Here is an 18,603-nt window from a genome sequence, read left to right as displayed (position 1 = left end):
ATTTGAAAATATTTTCAAACACGGGATAAGCTAAACCAATGTTTTCAGCAGAACCTTACACTAGAAGGTAGATTATACTGGTTAATACAAGATCTCTGGTTTATTTTTATCAATCCTTTTCTTCTGGTGGTGCAAATAATTGATATTTCAAAATTAGATTATTTGATCTAACGGAAAGACTTAATTCCCTTGAACAAATATTGACAAAAATTGATCAACGTTGGTGCAAACAAAAAACTTAAAATTTGCAAATTCAAAATGTACAACATGTTAAAATTCAATGTGTGGACTTGTAGTTGAGAGATATCGTTTGGCATTGAAAAGAAGTCCAGCATAAAAAGCCAGGCGTATGGGAGATTACTAGAACCATAACCCCCCCCCCCCCCCCCCCAGTAGGGAAAGGGTTAAGAACTAGAAATGAGTCCGAACAATCTCCTGACCCTAACCTGAGATGAAGACTCCCACTCCTGTACTCTTTACTCTCCTGCATAGCCTGGAGTTTAGACTCCCCAAGTCTTGTGATATCCTCGTTTAATCTGGAGATCACGGAGTCCGTGATTATCACACAATCCTGTGATTATACCATTCATTGAAAACGACAAATAAACTGTTCCAGGATCAAATAAACTTGAGGATGTTCATCAAAGATTATATATTAACGAGATAAATGTACAAAGCTGGAGAGGAAAGAAATGTTTAATTTTGAATTTTTGCAGGAAACAATGCTTAGTCAGTTCTTAGCACTATCTAGGGAACAGGCCCCTATGACTGGTATATCTATGTCTGGTATATCTATGTCTGGTCCATCTCTGACTGGTTCATCTATGGCTGGTTGATCTATGGCTGGTTGATCTACGACTATTCTATGGCTGGTTTATCTATGGCTGGTTGATCTATGATTAGTCTATCTATGGCTGGTTTATCTATGACTGGTTGATCTATGACTAGTCTATCTATTGATGGTTTATCTATGGCTGGTTGATCTATGATTAGTCTATCTATGGCTGGTTTATCTATGGTTGGTTGATCTATGACTAGTCTATCTATGACTGGTTTATCTATGGCTGGTTGATCTATGACTAGTCTATCTATGGATGGTTTATCTATGGCTGGTTGATCTATGACTGGTTGATCTATGACTGGTTGGTCTATGACTAGTCTATCTATGACTGGTTGATCTATGACAAGTCTATCAATGGCTGGTTGATATATGGCTAGTTGATCTCTGACCAGTCTATCTATGACTGGTTGATCTATGACTAGTCTATCTATGGCTGGTTGATCTATGACTAGTCTATCTATGGCTGGTTTATCTATGACTAGTCTATCTATGGGTGGTTTATCTATGGATCGTTTATCTATGACTGGTTGATCTATAATTAGTCTATCTATGGCTGGTTTATCTATGACTGGTTGATCTATAATTAGTCTATCTATGGATGGTTTATCTATGAATGATTCCTTGTTAGAAGGTTCCATGCTGTCCTGACAAATCTCAATCTGACCTTGTCTCAGTAGGAGCTGAATATCTCTAAAATATATTTAAATCTGAAAGCATATATTTTCTCTGAACCTAGCTGTCTGCCTGATCCTATATTCATGATTCAACACAAATGGATGATTAAAGAAGATTAAAAAATTATTTTTAAAAAGTGGATTGTACAAGTCAAGAACTAACCTATTATTGATAAAGTCTATTTTATGTTTCTGAAAGTCTTCAATATCCTTGAGGAACTGATTTCGAACCTTCTCAACCCTGTCATAGGTTTCTCTTCTTTGCCTGCAGTTCAAATTATTCAAGAATTTCATATTCAATAACAAGCAATTAAAGTTGCGGAAGTAAAAATAAAAATGTTTGTTATAGGGAGTGTCAATGTAAAGATCTTGTATAAAATATTGATCAATCTCATGATTTAAAAAAACTTTCATTTGATTTATTTTTCTCCTTATGTTAGAGAAAATGAAAAAGCCTGACTTTAAATTGATAGATTTTAATTCTTTGGTATTATATTTGGGCAATCAATCAATCAATCAATCAATTCCTTTATTTTTCCCGAAATCTCAAATTGTCCAGGGTTGGGTGGGGAAAAGGAACTTTAAATCTATTCTAAGTAAATTAAATAATATTATGTTTATAAAAATATCAATATAATAAACTTTCCTGATTATGAGTTCGGCATCCATCATGTCCTTCTCTGAACAGAAAACAATAAGGTATAATTATTTAATCATTGAATCTGTATTAGTTCCTTTGTAATAACAACTTTCTTAATGTTTTCACCCCGAATATCTAACCTAGAACCCTGATAACCTAATCTTGAACCAAGATTATCTAGCCTAGAAACCTGTTTACCTAATCTTGAACCAAGGTTATCTAGCCTTGAACCTTGATTATATAACCTAGAACCCTGATTATCTAACCTAGAACCCTGGTTATCTAACCTAGAACCCTAATTACCTAACCTAGAACCCTAATATCTAACCTAGAACCCTGATTATCTAACCTAGAACCCTGATTATCTTACCTAGAACCCTGATTAACTAACCTAGAACCCTGATTATCTTACCTAGAACCCTGATTAACTAACCTAGAACCCTGATTATCTAACCTAGAACCCTCATTATCTAATCTAGAACCCTGATTTTCTAACATATAACCTAGATTAACCAACATAGAACCCTTATTAACTAACCTAGAACCCTGATTATCTAACCTAGAACCCTGATTACCTAACCTAGAACCCTGATTATCTAACCTAGAACCCTGATTATCTAACCTAGAACCCTGATTATCTAACCTAGAACCCTGATTATCTAACCTAGAACCCTGATTATCTAACCTAGATATGTAATTGTCTAACCTAGAACCCTCATTATCTTATCTAGAACCCAGATTATCTAGCCTAGAACCCTGATTATCTAACCTAGAACCCTAATATCTAACCTAGAACCCTGATTATCGAACCTAGAACCTTGATTAACTAATCTAGAACCTTGATTAACTAATCTAGAATCCTGATTATCTAACCTAGAACCCTGATTAACTAATCTAGAACCCTAATATCTAACCTAGAACCCTGATTATCTCCTCTAACTCTATTTTCTCCCTCCTGAGTTTGCAAAGGTTGGCCCAGGATACTTTATCAACGGTTTCAGGACAGTTAGTCTCACGATCCAGCTCCTCCAAGGATAAACCTGGAAAAACAAAACGGAATGAAAACCTGCACAATTCACAAAGATAAAAATAAAAATGATATTCCATAAAGTTTAATTACAAATCATCCTCTAAGTAATTTTATTTACAAACTCAAGCACATTTATCTTTAATGAAAAAATTACAAATATATAAAAAAATTTAATTGAAAAAATTAGATAATTTTTTTTTGAAGCATTGTTCGATTAACTGATTTTATTTAAATCACTTTTATCTAAAATGATCCAAAATTTAAAGGAATTCAGTTTTTACCACAAACTCAAATTTTCTGATGGTGCAAAACCTTTTATATTTTTCAAACTAAAGACTATTTTGTCAAACAGAAAATATAAAGTTTAAAATATTTAAGGTCTATAACGACAGAAAGCAAAGATATTGGGATTAGAAAATCAGAGTGTGTGGCAAAATCTCAATTCCTTTTTCAGGCAAACCATTTTCTGATCTTAAATATTAATGATACGCTGGTCATTGTTTGTGTTGAAGCCCGAAATATACACAAAGTTTTCACAATAATATTGGTTTTATTGATTAAATCTGTGACAGCATGCTTCTCAATAACTAATTTATACTTGCATCTTGCATCCTAGGATATCATGGAGGAATAAGAAATTAATTTATGCATATTAAAATGTTTTGGGTACTCCGATACTCCGATACTCCGATACTCCGATACTCCGATAATCCGATACTCCGATACTCCGATAACCTCTAAGTTCACAGTTTTTATATTTGAAGGAAATATTCAAACAAAACTAAAAGAGCTGTGAACTTTTGTTTTGGATACTTATAATCCCGATCGCTTTATCTCGATATTCACTGTGAGCACTTTTAATTTGAGGATCCAGAAAAAAAACTATAAATCTTCATTTTAGTTAATCCTCCCATGATCACAGTTACCTTCAACCCCTGACTAGGTAAGATTGCCATGCGGGATAATGGATAAAGATTAAATTAATCTGCAGATTAACAAAAAATCGAGCTCAAGCATTGATCTCGATATCCACAATACAAGAGTTCTCAGCTCTGATTGCTTTTCTCAAGCTAAAATTTTCTGATCCTCATAACTCTGTCATCTGATGTATTATTTCAAATCATGGATTCTTCTGGATTAAATTAGAAATTAGAAATTGAGACAAGTCTTCAGTTATTTTATTCAAACTTAATTATTGGGAATTGAATCATACTTGTTGTTAAGTTATTCATATTATTTAAAAACAAGTTAATCTAATTACTCTGTATTTCCAACACCCGACACCTAACTCTATTAGAAGTATGTCTGATCAAAATAAAAAAGTTTATCCTGCTTTTGGGATAGATCAGGTTTGATGGTTGGAAATGCAGTGCAAATGTTTAAAACACTTTTTATATCACCTAGAGCAGTGGAAGCTTTAGGTCCTTTTACGGTCAAGGTTCCCATAAACATATTACTCATTCTCGCCAGAGCTGATTCAATCGTCTTAGCTTTCAAGTTTTTCCCTCCTCTTCGCGACCCAGAGCTAAATATAAAATTTAGTATCACTTAACATTAGACTCAGAGCTAAATATAGGATTCAGTACCTACTCAACATTAGATCCAGAGCTAAATATAGGATTCAGTACCTACTCAACATTAGATCCAGAGCTAAATATAGGATGCAGTACCTACTCAACATTAGATCCAGAGCTAAATATAGGATTCAGTATCTACTCAAGATTAGACCCAGAGCTAAATATAGAATTCAGTAACTACTTAACATTAGACTCAGAGCTAAATATAGGATTCAGTATCCACTTAACATTAGACCCAGAGCTAAATATAGAATTCAGTATCTACTTAACATTAGACTCAGAGCTAAATATAGGATTCAGTACCTACTCAACATTAGATCCAGAGCTAAATATAGGATTCAGTAACTACTTAACATTAGATCCAGAGCTAAATATAGGATTCAGTATCTACTCAACATTAGATCCAGAGCTAAATATAGGATTCAGTATCTACTCAACATTAGATCCAGAGCTAAATATAGGATTCAGTATCTACTCAAAATTAGACCCAGAGCTAAATATAGGATTCAGTACCTACTCAAGATTAGACCCAGAGCTAAATATAGGATTCAGTACCTACTCAACATTAGACCCAGACCTAAATATAGGATTCAGTATCTACTCAACATAAGACCCAGAGCTAAATATAGGATTTAGTATCTACTCAACATTAGACCCAGAGCTAAATATAGGATTCAGTACCTACTCAACATTAGACCCAGAGCTAAATATAGGATTCAGTATCTACTCAACATAAGACCCAGAGAAAACACATTATAATTCAATCAGTCCTTCACTAGACTCGGAGATAAAAATTTTGTCGATCAAAACCTTAAAACCTCCTGTTTAACATTAGATCCGGAGAAAAGCATGAGTTTATACTTTTAATTCTACCACGTGCTCAGCACTAGACCCTGAGCTAAATATTAAGATTCATCTCAACACTCTTAGAACAAACTTGTAATGGGATTCATAATGTTAGATATTTGACACAAATATTGCGCCTTACATTTTAAATTTAGTTTAGTTTAGGTTTACGCGGAAGAAACTGGATAATGGCTGGGATTGATTAAATATTTGATTTCTTTTTCAATATATTTAAGATCGACATTCGACATTGCTAATATTGGATTTGACAATTAAATACGGCTAGAAAACCAACCAAAAATACTTCTAATATGTCAGGGGTTTAGCCAACACAACAACATTTCATTTTGTAAACATTTGCGGCCTACCCACTCATACACAATCGGTTGATTAGAGGGACTGTCGTAACTTTAAGTGGTCTCAAATTAAAGAGCGCCATGCCTTATTCATGAATGTACCCTTTTATCTGATCCATAATGTGGAAGATATCGTTGTTTGTTTAGCTTCAAAAGTGTTTAAAAATATGCAATTAACTTTTCTAGAGAACCCACTATGGAAGAATATCAAATGTTCAAAGAGAAATCATGGATATCTCAGTAATTCTTGATCTGACCAAGCTTTATTGGGTAATGTAATGAATCCGACATGCCAATCTATGAAAAGAGGTTCACTCGAAATTAAGTTTACAGTCCCTTAAACCCTGCAGTAAGGGTTCCATAATATGTCTTCTTGTTGAATTACCTTAGAGAAGATTTTGATTCTCGTCTTGAATCCTGATTCTTTGCTCCCCAAATATCCGCAGTTTTCTCAAGATGATTTATAGCCTACAGATTAGAGAATAGGATAGAATAGGAGATACAATCACCAAACCTTTCCTGGATTTAGTTAGGATAAATGACAAAATTAAACTATATATATTTGTCACCATTTACGTCTATGTGTATTGTGTTGTGTAAACATAAACAATACTTGGATACAATGTCGATACATTGTTACAATTCAGAATATGTACAATATACAATACATTGGTATACAATTCTATCTTTGTCTGTATGTGGTTTAAAGTTTTTTTGGGTCTCTAGTTCTTATACCTTGGGTCTCTAGTTCTTATACCCTGGGTCTCTAGTTCTTATACCTTGGGTCTCTAGTTTTTATACCTTGGGTTTCTAGTTCTCATACCGTGGGTCTCTAGTTCTTATACCGTGGGTCTCTAGTTCTTATACCATGGGTCTCTAGTTCTTATACCTTGGGTTTCTAGTTCTTATACCGTATGTCTCTAGTTCTTATACCGGGGTCTCTAGCTCTTATACTTTGGGTCTCTAGTTCTTATACCGTGGGTCTCTAGTTCTTATACCTTGGGTTTCTAGTTCTTATACCGTAGGTCTCTAGTTCTTATACATGGGTCTCTAGTTCTTATACCTTGGGTCTCTAGTTCTTATACCGTGGGTCTCTAGTTCTTATACCGTGGGTTTCTAGTTCTTATACCTTGGGTTTCTAGTTCTTATACCGTAGGTCTCTAGTTCTTATACCTTGGGTCTCTAGTTCTGATACCGTGGGTCTCTAGTTCTTATACCGTGGGTCTCTAGTTCTTATACCTTGGGTCTCCAGTTCTTATACCGTGGGTCTCTAGTTCTTATACCTTGGGTCTCTTCTTGAATAGTTTATATAATGAGTCGAGCTGATGAAAACCTAGACCCGGAAACTCTTTTCTGAAGTTTCTATCCAAGAGTTTATCTTTCTCCTGTAGATCCTTGTACTCCTGCTCCATCCTTGCTATATCATCTACTCCTTTAGCAACATTCTCCTAGTATAGTACTTTGTTAGATTAGCAGATGTGATTATAATTTTTCTAAAAAATATGGAAATGTTGAAAATACCAAGAAAACAAATTCAGCGCTTAAAATGTGTGGTATACAACCTAAGTTTGATTTTAAAATGTAATGTAAAGATTTATATTTTTTTGAGGAAATATCTCTTGCTAGCACATATCTTCTTAGTTTCTACCTTGGCCTCAAGGAAGATAATCTCATTTTCCTCAAACTTGTTCTTGAGAACCTCCTGCTCCCGTCCTAGCTTGTCTCTCATACTGAGTGCTCGGTTCAGGTTCAGGATCTTCAATTCCTCACAGAGGATACATTTCTCGATATTTATCCTGATATGTTCCAGACGTAAATCTTTAAGGATACATTTCTCGACATTTATTCTGATATGTTACAAAAGTAAATCTTTAAGGATACATTTCTCGATATTTATCCTGATTTGTTTCAGACGTAAATCTTTAAGGATACATTTCTCGATATTTATCCTGATATGTTCCAGACGTAAATCTTTAAGGATACATTTCTCGATATTTATCCTGATATGTTCCAGACGTAAATCTTTAATATTTGTGGGAAAACTGAAAAGAGGCTGTAAAAGTAATTATAAATGCCCCTACATACTTTTTAAAAAAGCATGTCCGATTTACAATGAAACTTTGATTATTTTCAATTTTGGGTTTAGCGTGCTGCAAAGACAATGAAAGAAACTATCAGAATTCAACAAAGATAGAAACGATGATATCTTACTCATTGTTACTCAGATAGATATGGGTACCGTTGTTAATCGGATAGTATAATATTTTTAATTAGGAGGTGTTAGATACTAAACATTATACCAATCTGAAGAAATATGTTTTTATGCATTATTATTTAGCAGGACTTATTCTTGTTTTTATTTGAATTCATGTTTGAAATTCAGAGTTTTAAAAACTCATTGGTTTAAACCAAAAATATATAGAATAAGCAGCAGGTAAAACATAAATTACTTGTCACAAATTCTTTTCTAATCTTATGTTTTTTCAACTTGTAGATCAGTTATATTAAAAACTATGAATACTGGTAGATCAAAAAGTTAAAGTTCGAAACATTATTAGAGGTTGTGGCGAGTAATCAATTCTTTAGTTTAACAAACAAGCATGATTTTAAACTAAAATAAAAATTATTTTTACTGACCTCAACCAGAACAGTTTCTCAATCTTGGTGTCTATTTTGTCTGCCAGTTCAGAGATAGAGTTCTGGAGCAATCCTTTCTCTCCTTCAAGTTCTCTTCTCCGGAGTAGAAACTTTGCTCCCATTCTTACAAAATAATTTTTCAGTATTTTTACTAATTCAATTTATAAATTAAAAACGTTGAGCCTTATTTTTTCTTTTAATATTAACATATGTATTACATACACTTTCTAAAAAATAGAGCAAACCTTATCAAAAAGAAAAATGGAGCCTGAAACTTTTGAATAGAAGGAATGTGTTAAACTCGTGCCCAAGTTTAAAAGTCAATTTGACATTTGAGCATTTTTACTGTGAAATATAAATCTTTAAAGCAAGCGTAGAGAGATAGATTTCGATCTATTTCCGAAGACTGTTTATAATGATCTTTTCAATCAATATTAAAGCTTGATGTTCAACAGCAGATCATAAACCTGTTTAAGAACAGTAGGAAATGTTGCTATGGTGGAAAATTTAACGACATGTGTCACATTTTCACCTCCTAGTTATCTAACCTTACCTATTACAATTAATCTAACCTAACCTGTATATTTTTAAAAGATGGGATTAAGCCGCTAGTGATCTAACTAAACCTGTTAATTCTGGAAGATGCGATTCAGCCGCTAGTGATCTAACTAAACCTGTTTATTTCTGAAAGATGGGATTCAGCCGCTAGTGATCAAACTAAACCTGTTTATTTCTGGAAGATGGGATTCAGCTGATGTTAGTCTAACTAAACCTGTTTATTTCTGGAAGATGGGATTCAGCTGCTAGTGATCTAACTAAACCTCTTTATTTCTGGAAGATGGGATTCAGCCGCTAGTGATCTAACTAAACCTCTTTATCTCTGGAAGATGGGATTCAGCCGCTAGTGATCTAACTAAACCTCTTTATCTCTGGAAGATGGGATTCAGCCGCTAGTGATCTAACTAAACCTGTTTATTTCAGGAAGATGGGATTCAGCCGCTAGTGATCAAACTAAACCTGTTTATTTCTGGAAGATGGGATTCAGCTGCTAGTGATCAAACTAAACCTGTTTATTTCTGGAAGATGGGATTCAGCTGATGTTGATCTAACTAAACCTGTGTATTTCAGCAAGATGGGATTCAGCTGCAGCGACCTCTTCATCTGTAAACTCAGCTGGGAGTTTATTCTTCATAAAGAGAGGTTGAGGTAGAACGGATCCTTCTTCTCCGATACTATCCAGAAATGTCAGAGCTTGCTTCTTTTTTAGAAAATCTTTTCCTAAAAAAGGCAAATAAACTTTTAGACGTTTGCAATCTTACGATTTAAGTTCGAGAAAAGTTGGACAAGAAGAATTAATGATATTATGCGAATGAAAACGTTCTTCTAAAGTTTCAAACCTGTGGAGCTGTTCCGTCCGCTCTCCTGGTCCTCATTATCCTGCTCTCCGTCCTCCTGGGGTAATCTTGTCTCAGGTTGTTCTCCCTCATCCCAACCTTGGTCTAGTATCTCCTCATCAACTCTAAATAAAATTTATGAAGGAATTTGCCACAAACTCTGATTTTCTAGTCCCTGTATCTTTGGAACCCAATGTTGTAGACCTTTGATATTTCAAGCTAGGAATTCTGTTAGATCAAATTATCTAAGTTGAAATATCAAAGGTTTACACCATCAGGTCGCAAAGATATAGGGATTATCGATTCACAACGGTACCCTTAAAATCTTCATTTGTGGTCTCTGAACAAAAGTGACTTCCGCATTTCTTGCTTCAGAAACAATGGAGGTCAGAATTAAACTTTTTTCCAGCTGAAAAACGGCTTTATTTTCCATATTATTGATCGGATTGAAGATTTAAAAGTACTGAGATGAAACGGGGTATATGCCCCTTTATAAAGAGTCTCTTAAAATGGCAACGAAAGTTCCTTTAGATTCTCTTGCTTTTCATTTCACCCAGGTATATCAAATCCAATCATAAATATAAAATAGTTTAATAAAACTGTTTAATTTCGAATTTGTAATGGAAGTTTTTAAAACTAATGTATCGAGACAACATACCTGCAGAGATTTATCAGTTCCAAATTAAAAAGTAACAACAAAGACGACTATCACTGTACCTGAGTTCTGAGAGTAGAGCTCTAAGACGCTGGTTGAGCTGGTTCATCTGTTCTAAGGTTTCTTCTTTTTCTTCAAATAATTCATCAAATTTCTCATTAAAGAATTTTTTCAGCTTCCTAACAACATCCTAAATGATCACTAAATGTATTATTTATATCTATTATCATAATATTTTTATCAAAATGTATATTCTGACCTGACAGTCTGTATTTTTTATAAGTTTGTTTGAGATTTCTCAATACCTGTTTTAACTTTATGTATATTTACAATATAATATACAGTTTGAAAGCAGTTGCCTGCTTTCTCTCAAGCAGAAAAGACCTACTATGTAGTCCCAGAATTACAGCTGGAAAAGCGCCGAGTTTAGTTATGCATCTTGTATCCTACAGGGGAAGCTGGAAGCATAGATTAAAACAAAACTTCATCTTCAGCTTGGTGCACTGAAAGAGGAGTTTAACCCCTCGTGGGAATACAAGCCATGCACAACGATACCGGTTTTTTACTTGACCAGATGTGAGGACTGGACTGCCATGGAAGATACCTCTCAAGAGAGCTTTCAGGGATCACAACTCCCTATTTTGCATAAGGGGTGCAGTTATGGGTAAATTCCTTAATTCCCCTAACTTCTTCCTACAAACCTCCTTATCTCTCTCCTACCTGCTCCACAACTCAATGTTAAAAGAACTATTTGGAAAGGCCTTAAAGTGTAAAAAACAAGAAACAAGAAGCAAGAAGAAAAAATAAGTTGAACAGAAAAAAGTGGAAGGGAAATCTCTTGACAGTAGAGATGGGTGTTTTATTGAAAGTGTGTTATAGCTAGGAATGCAAGAGCTGACTCAGTAACATGACTGAAGCAAAATTTAAAAACAAGGGAGAGAGTAACCTTGCCACTCTCAAAATATAGAATACAGGGCTCCAAAAAATAGTTCTGCCTCTGCAATTTGGCTAGCTGCAGAAAACGTCCAAAAAAATCATTTATTTTTATTTTCAAAATTAGCCAAAGTATGATTGAAGGATGGACGAGGAATGGGCGATCAAGAAGAAAGAATGAAAAACAAGAAATATAGAAGTCTCAAAATGTTTCCATCCGATATCATATTGAAATTTAAAAATATTGTAAAATTCAATTAAAATAAATTATTAAAGTTAAAAAATACAGTTTGAAAGAATATCCCAATACAAACAGGAAAATCAGCGTAAATTTAAATTTTATCATCAAATAGTCTCAGTTAAAAATATCAATGGTCCAACAGGTTACAAACTTGCAAGAAAATAAGCTATTAGATTGTGGCGATGATTTAGTTTATTAACGAAAAAAAAAATTAAAATGTATTTACCTGAAGTAGAATAATCTGTTGATGAGTTTGTTTCTGCGTTGTAATCTCTATTTGTGGAATAAGAAGAGCAGTGTCAATGTTTATATAAAGATAACTCCTGCTCCCCAATAGTTCGTATTTATTAAATCCTTCAGTTTCATCCTTTCCAATAATCTCCAGGCTTGTTTTTAATCCTCGAGGAGATCCTACTTTCCTAAGGAAAATTGTACAAGAATTACAAGAATAATCCATTTATGTACAGAGGGTCTCCCAATAAAGGGTGACCTGGGTTTAAGAGACTAAAATTAGGTTTAACTGTGTCCGAATTTGATGAATTTAAGCCGCGTCTCAAATCCCCCAAAAACCGGTTTCAATTGAGCGCTGGCTTAAATCTTGAAAAATTTAATACAATTTTCAGTGAAACCAACAATATTTGAGCCGCGGCTTAAATTCTTTAAATTTGGACTCTGGATACAATTGTTGATGTTACAAAATGGTCAAATTATTTTTATTTTTTTCACTTATGTATCTTTCTGTATAACATCTTAGTGTACAATTATAATAATAGCATCCTAATAATCCTTATAATGGATTTCTAAATATGTCTATGCTCGGGAACTCTTTATGTTCTTTACCTAGGGTAAGGAGATGTTCCTCTATCACTACCAGGACTAGGAGAGTGTTGGACTTGTAGTATGATCAGGTCGTGTACTTTACCTTGGGTAAGGAGATGTTCCTCCAGGAATACCAGGACTATGAGAGGGTTGGACTGTAATATCAACAGGTCGTGTACTTTACCTTGGGAAAGGAGATGTTCCTCTAGGACTAACAGGACTAGGAGAGGTATGGACTGGAGTATGACCAGGTTGTGTACTTTACCTTGGGTAAGGAGATGTTCCTCTAGGACTACCAGGACTAGGAGAGGGTTGGACTGGAGTATGATCAGGTCGTGTACTTTACCTTGGGTAAGGAGATGTCCCTCTAGGACTGCCAGGACTAGGAGAGGGTTGGAGTGGAGTATGATCAGGTCGTGTAGAAGGATTACTAGACACAGAACAGTCAACAATTATTCAAACTAATTCATTAAAATGATATATTCTGAAAATATTCGGTTTAGAGATCAGAAATTGAAATTTGAAATGCATTGAATAAGTAGATAATCGAAAAATATGAATAAACCAGTAAAAAAGAAGATTAATAAATGAATGAATTCATAAATTCATGGGTTAATAAATGAATTAATGAATGAATTAAAGAATAAATAAATAAATCTAACATTGACGAATTAAAATTCGGATTTTTTGAATACTACATATATGATGAATAATTATAATTTATGCGTTAAATATATAATATTAATAATAATAATGTAAGAAAGGGTTTATGAATAGATAAAAATTTGGATGAATAAATAGATAAAAAGATAAATATAAGGATGAAAGAATAATGAATAGGTGAATGAAAGGATGAATGAGTGAATGAATGAATGACTAAATTAATGAAAAATGAATAGGTGAATCAATAAATGAATAAACGAATAATGAATAAATGAATGATTGAATGAGTAAATAAACGAATAATTGATAAATGAATCAATAAATGAATAAAAGAATAATGAATAAATGAATGAATCAATTGAATATATGTTCCTGCGTATATCCTGAGTTTCCTTCCCTATAGATATCTCCAGCTGCCGTTCCTAGGATCGTAAAATTTTATTTCCACATTATATATAATATATATATATATAAACATTATATTTTTCATTTATTTTATTTTTATTCTTTCACTATTTACAATATCATTGACATTTTTTATCTTATCTTACATTTTGTCTGTGTATGTAAACGTTTGTTTTCTATCAAAGCGAATAAATAATGTTTTTTTCTTCTTTTTTTCTGAATGTTGAAACTAGTATTTTTGCCAAAAAAAGAAATATAGTCGAAATATTTGTTTAAATTAACGATCTACAAAAACTCCTTAGGAAACCTGGAAATTGCCTCAAACTCTAATTTTCTAATCCTTATATTTGTGGAATCTGATGTTATCGTAGACCTTTGATATTTCAAACAATAAATTTAGCAAGATAAAATATACAAAGCTTGAAATATCAAAAGTTTAAACCATCAGGTTGTTAATATATAGGGATTAAAAACACATTTCTTTTATGGAACAGATAAAAAGTCAAGAGTATTTTCAGAAATATTTTAGTATAAACTAGCTTAGATAAATGTTACGATGCAAGGATAAATTGATGCATTTTGGGTCAAATATTATAGAAAGATTATATCTTTAGATTTTCTTACTCTAATTGTGTTCTCCAACATGATTTCTTGCTCCGGGCTCGGTTTAGGTAGAGGAAAATTTGGAACTTTTCTCCGACTGTTGACACCCTTGAGATACTTGCCCGGAGTCTCTAGGTTACTCCAAACCTGTCTTTTTACTCTAAGTGCACACTCAGCCCTGGCCAGGTTCCAAGCCTTCAGTTCCATCATGAGATCTGACACCTTCTCCTTACCTTCTTCTACTCTTCTATTCTGCTCCTCTATATCCAACTCAAACTCTCTTCGATCCAACCTTAAACATTGATTTATTTTAAATATTCAACATAAGTCAAATCCTAAAAGTTATAAACATAAATCCAGATTGAACAATTGAAGAAAGGAATTGAGTCCTTGCCACAATCTAGAATTCGTCTATCGTTATAACTTTGCAACCAAATGTCGTAGACCTTAGATATTTCAAACTGTGAATATTGGTAGATCAAATAATTTGAGTTTGAAATATCATAGTTTTACACTTTCCAGTTGCAGAGATGTTGGGTTTTGAAAATCTGAGTTTGTGACAAAAACTTAATTCAAGACTGGGTCAACTTTAAACTATCAATACGCCTGGGTCTTTAATTTTAGATCATTAACACACTTTTACTTTTTGTAGCTGTAAACATGTTCATGTTTTTTTGTATTAATCTATAAAGGGAGTGTTCGCGAAAAATTAAAGGAGGTATAGGCTGATATCGAATCGAATCGATCAATATACTAATTTTACTATTATCTCTTGCTAATATAAGGAGAAAATGGTTAAAACGTCTTAAACCTAAGAGCTTAGCGTCCATACAAATTTACAGAATTGCATTATTCAACAGATCGTAAATAATTCAATTAAATTTATAATTAATCATTAATATATTATAACCTAGAAGTTTCGAATGCTATTCGATGCATTCATAAATATTTGAAATTTTTATGATATTTAATATTTATTTTTTAAAGAATGCACATAAAACGACGATTTTTTGTCCGCTAGGTGTCTGGAACCACAGAAATATCGAGAGCAGAGACACCTGGCGGCCAACTAATCGTCGTTCAAATTACATCATATAGATAACAAATGTTAAATATTATGAAATATCAACTATTTACGAATGAATCGAATTGCATTTGACACATAAAGGTTATAATATCTTAATGACTAATTTTAGATTTAAATGAATTATTAAGATCTGAGTTGAGAAATGCAACTCAGTGAATTTGTATGGACGTAAGATATAAGACTTTTTAACCATTTTCTCACAGATTTTTTTAACAGATAATAGTAAAATTAGTATTGATCGATATCGAATTCGATTCGATATAAGTCTGAACCCCCTTTCATTTTTCGCGAACACTCCCTTTAAGAAATTATTGGCAAAATTCTTATAAATTTTTGCGTGTATAATTAAGAATATGTTCCTTCCCAGATCCTACCTATCCCTCTCAGGTAGTTTCTGATTATCCTCGGCTAAGTGGTTTTCCCCTCAATTTAATTATCCTCCCTTAATCTCCCGGTTAAGTAGTAATTAATAGTTATATTTTTTAAAGAATACTCATAAAACGACGATTGTTTGTCCGCTAGGTGTCTGGAACCACAGAAATATCGAGAACAGAGACACCTGGCGGCCAACTAATCGTCGTTCAAATTGCATCATATAGATAACAAATGTTAAATATTATGAAATATCAACTATTTACGAATGAATCGAATTGTATTTGACAAATATAGGTTATAATATCTTAATAATTTTAGATTTAATTGAATTATTAAGATCTGAGTTGAGAAATGCAACTCTGTGAATTTGTATGGACGTAAGATATAAGACGTTTGTAACCATTTTCTCATTATAGACGCAACAGATAATAGTAAAATTAGTATTGATCGATATCGAATTCGATTCGATATTAGTCTAAACCCCCTTTCATTTTTCGCGAATTATTGGCAAAATTCTTATAAATTTTTGCGTATATAATTAAGAATATGTTCCTTCCCAGATCCTACCTATCCCTCTCAGGTAGTTTCTGATTAGCTGTGATAAGCTGAGAGACTTGTTGAACCATCCTGGACACTGTAGAACTTATATCAGTGATCTCAGTTTCATATTTCCTTCTCTCAACCTGGTTCTGAGTCCCAACCTTCCTCTCCCTGTAAATATCATGGTTAGAGAACTCCTTGGTGTGAATTTGTTAGGGTTACATAGTATTCCATGTCAAGCTTGCTATTTGTTTTATAAAAGAAAAAGCTCAGTGCAATCAAACCCACCTTTGACTCTGCCCGATAGGTTTAGCGGATATCTGTATCTCCGGAGAACTAAACCCGTCCTGGTTTCGTCGGACCGGGGGTGCTCCAGTAGACTCTAAAGGTATGGGTTCCTTCCTCATGATGTAAACCAAGGTTCCAGATTTACTAAATTAATCAGAGCTGAAAACTTTGGAATGGTGGATATCGAGATCAATGCATGATCTCCCCTTTTTCTTAATCTCCAGATTAAATAGGGATTGTTTTCCGCTTGTTCATAATCTCCAGATTAAGTAACCGATCGGGAACATTAAATCAGGTTTTTTAGCTTTGAAACAATGGATGCTACAGTTATTTTAGCATAAAATTTGTAGAACTTGATTTTTATGGCATAAGTTCAAGTCCAAGAAAACAGTTTTTGAAACATCTTTTATATTATAAAAAAAATCAATATAATCGGACGTCCAATATAATAAAGAGCGAAAAATTAGACAAAAAGTCAAGTTTTCTTCCATCTTATACTGGAAGAATGGACGAGCAGATTAAGGTTGAATAAATGAATAAATGAAGAACACCTCACAGAGACAATATTCCCAAGTATATCAATATCTGCGGTATTAGCTCCTCCTGCTCTGTAGTGCTGAACATGTAAACTCTCAGACCCGGAGAAACCAGATTTATGAACAGTTACCACTCCGTCGGATCCTTAACAGGGCTCAACATTTAATTATTTGAAATCTGTTTTATACATTCTACACTTTTCCTATCTCTTCTTTCTTCATTATAATATAATAGAAATAAAAATACTTGATAACTTTCCTAATTTTACAATTTTTTAGAGAAACGTTTTTGAATTGTGTATAAAACTTTCCTGAGATAAGGCCAATATTTGACCAGCTTTCCCTGGAAACTGAACTATCTCTAAAAAAGTCAACTCGTTAAACTTGGTTTTTAAAACCAACTCAAAACCTTCCCGCGGGGTTCTTACGAGTTCCCCAATCAAAATTATGATTGAATATCCAAAAATACAGACAGACAAACAGAGATTACTACTTTATACATACATATGATAATAAAAATACTAATAGTATCTATAGTTGTATAATATCTGTGTGTCTGTCCGATCATAATTCAGGAACCACTGGACAGATTTGCCTTACATTTTTATTGGGGAACTTAGGAGGGCCACGGGAATGCATGGTTTAAAGATTCTAAGTGGAGTTGGTAGACTTTAATTACGAAAATTTAGATTCCCGGCTGCTAAACGGCGGAAGTAACTTTGATTAAACTGGGCAACGCTGAGTTCCCAAACTAATTGATAATAAACTATAAGGTTGAGTATCCCTGCAAGAATGAATCCGTCTAAGAGAGTAGAATTTATAGAATAAACTGGTAAACCGTGTCCACTCCGAACTATATAAACAATCTCAAATATATATTTTTTGAAAGATATTTCCAAATAACTATTTAACCGTTGCAAAATACCTATATCACCCCAAACTAAGCTTTCGGTGAGTACTGTGTGATCTGCAGCACATTGATCGAAGAAATAGATGGTTTTAGCGGAAAGTGATAAATCTATGTGTTGGTAATTAAAAACTGTTAAATAAGAAGTTTACTAATATCTACAACATGTTTTGCAGTTGATTAAATATATGCGTAATTTAAGATTAAGTTTTCTAAAGTTTTTATAAAAAAGTGGACAGAGAAACTAAACAGTCCCCACAATTCTATTTTCTAGTCAACATATCTTTAAAACCTGTTGTTTAGACCTTCAATATTACAAACTATAAAAACTATTAGATTAAATATTAAAAATGTTAAAGGAATTGCGGCGTTGCTACAAACTCAATTTTTTATAACCTCTCTATCACTGATTTAAATTTTAGGTTTTTTAATCTAAAAGAATTCCTAGTTTTACGTAATTGAAATATAATATTCAGAAATGTGGCAACGACTCATTTTCTTTCAATTGTGTACACCGTCAGGTTGCAAGGATTATAAGATTTTAATTTGAGGCAAA

The 18,603-nt window shown here is 33.3% G+C and overlaps 1 protein-coding gene across 2 annotated transcripts in view; it reads right to left on the bottom strand.

Moving 5' to 3' along the window:
- LOC111706082 (cilia- and flagella-associated protein 43) overlaps positions 1-18,603 on the bottom strand; it is a 29,178-nt gene that overhangs the window by 917 nt on the left and 9,658 nt on the right. For both annotated transcript variants that reach the window (XM_023478844.1, XM_023478845.1), the window contains 21 exons: positions 17,925-17,993; positions 17,156-17,285; positions 16,605-16,748; positions 16,344-16,487; positions 14,336-14,606; positions 13,679-13,728; positions 12,990-13,073; positions 12,051-12,243; positions 10,713-10,840; positions 9,999-10,120; positions 9,717-9,879; positions 8,602-8,724; positions 7,613-7,760; positions 7,248-7,412; positions 6,350-6,432; positions 4,586-4,710; positions 3,070-3,195; positions 2,162-2,195; positions 1,679-1,780; positions 1,462-1,531; positions 447-571 (listed from right to left, as the gene is read on the bottom strand). In XM_023478844.1, coding sequence (XP_023334612.1) covers positions 447-571; positions 1,462-1,531; positions 1,679-1,780; positions 2,162-2,195; positions 3,070-3,195; positions 4,586-4,710; positions 6,350-6,432; positions 7,248-7,412; positions 7,613-7,760; positions 8,602-8,724; positions 9,717-9,879; positions 9,999-10,120; positions 10,713-10,840; positions 12,051-12,243; positions 12,990-13,073; positions 13,679-13,728; positions 14,336-14,606; positions 16,344-16,487; positions 16,605-16,748; positions 17,156-17,285; positions 17,925-17,993 — 2,599 coding nt within the window. The remainder of the gene's footprint in view (positions 1-446; positions 572-1,461; positions 1,532-1,678; positions 1,781-2,161; positions 2,196-3,069; positions 3,196-4,585; positions 4,711-6,349; positions 6,433-7,247; positions 7,413-7,612; positions 7,761-8,601; positions 8,725-9,716; positions 9,880-9,998; positions 10,121-10,712; positions 10,841-12,050; positions 12,244-12,989; positions 13,074-13,678; positions 13,729-14,335; positions 14,607-16,343; positions 16,488-16,604; positions 16,749-17,155; positions 17,286-17,924; positions 17,994-18,603) is intronic.

This window comes from Eurytemora carolleeae, unplaced genomic scaffold, assembly GCF_000591075.1.
Source record: "Eurytemora carolleeae unplaced genomic scaffold, Eaff_2.0 scaffold705, whole genome shotgun sequence".
Taxonomy (NCBI): Eukaryota; Metazoa; Arthropoda; class Copepoda; order Calanoida; family Temoridae; genus Eurytemora; species Eurytemora carolleeae.
Note: the sequence above shows the minus strand (reverse complement) of the source record. Positions and strands in the feature narration are given on the sequence as shown.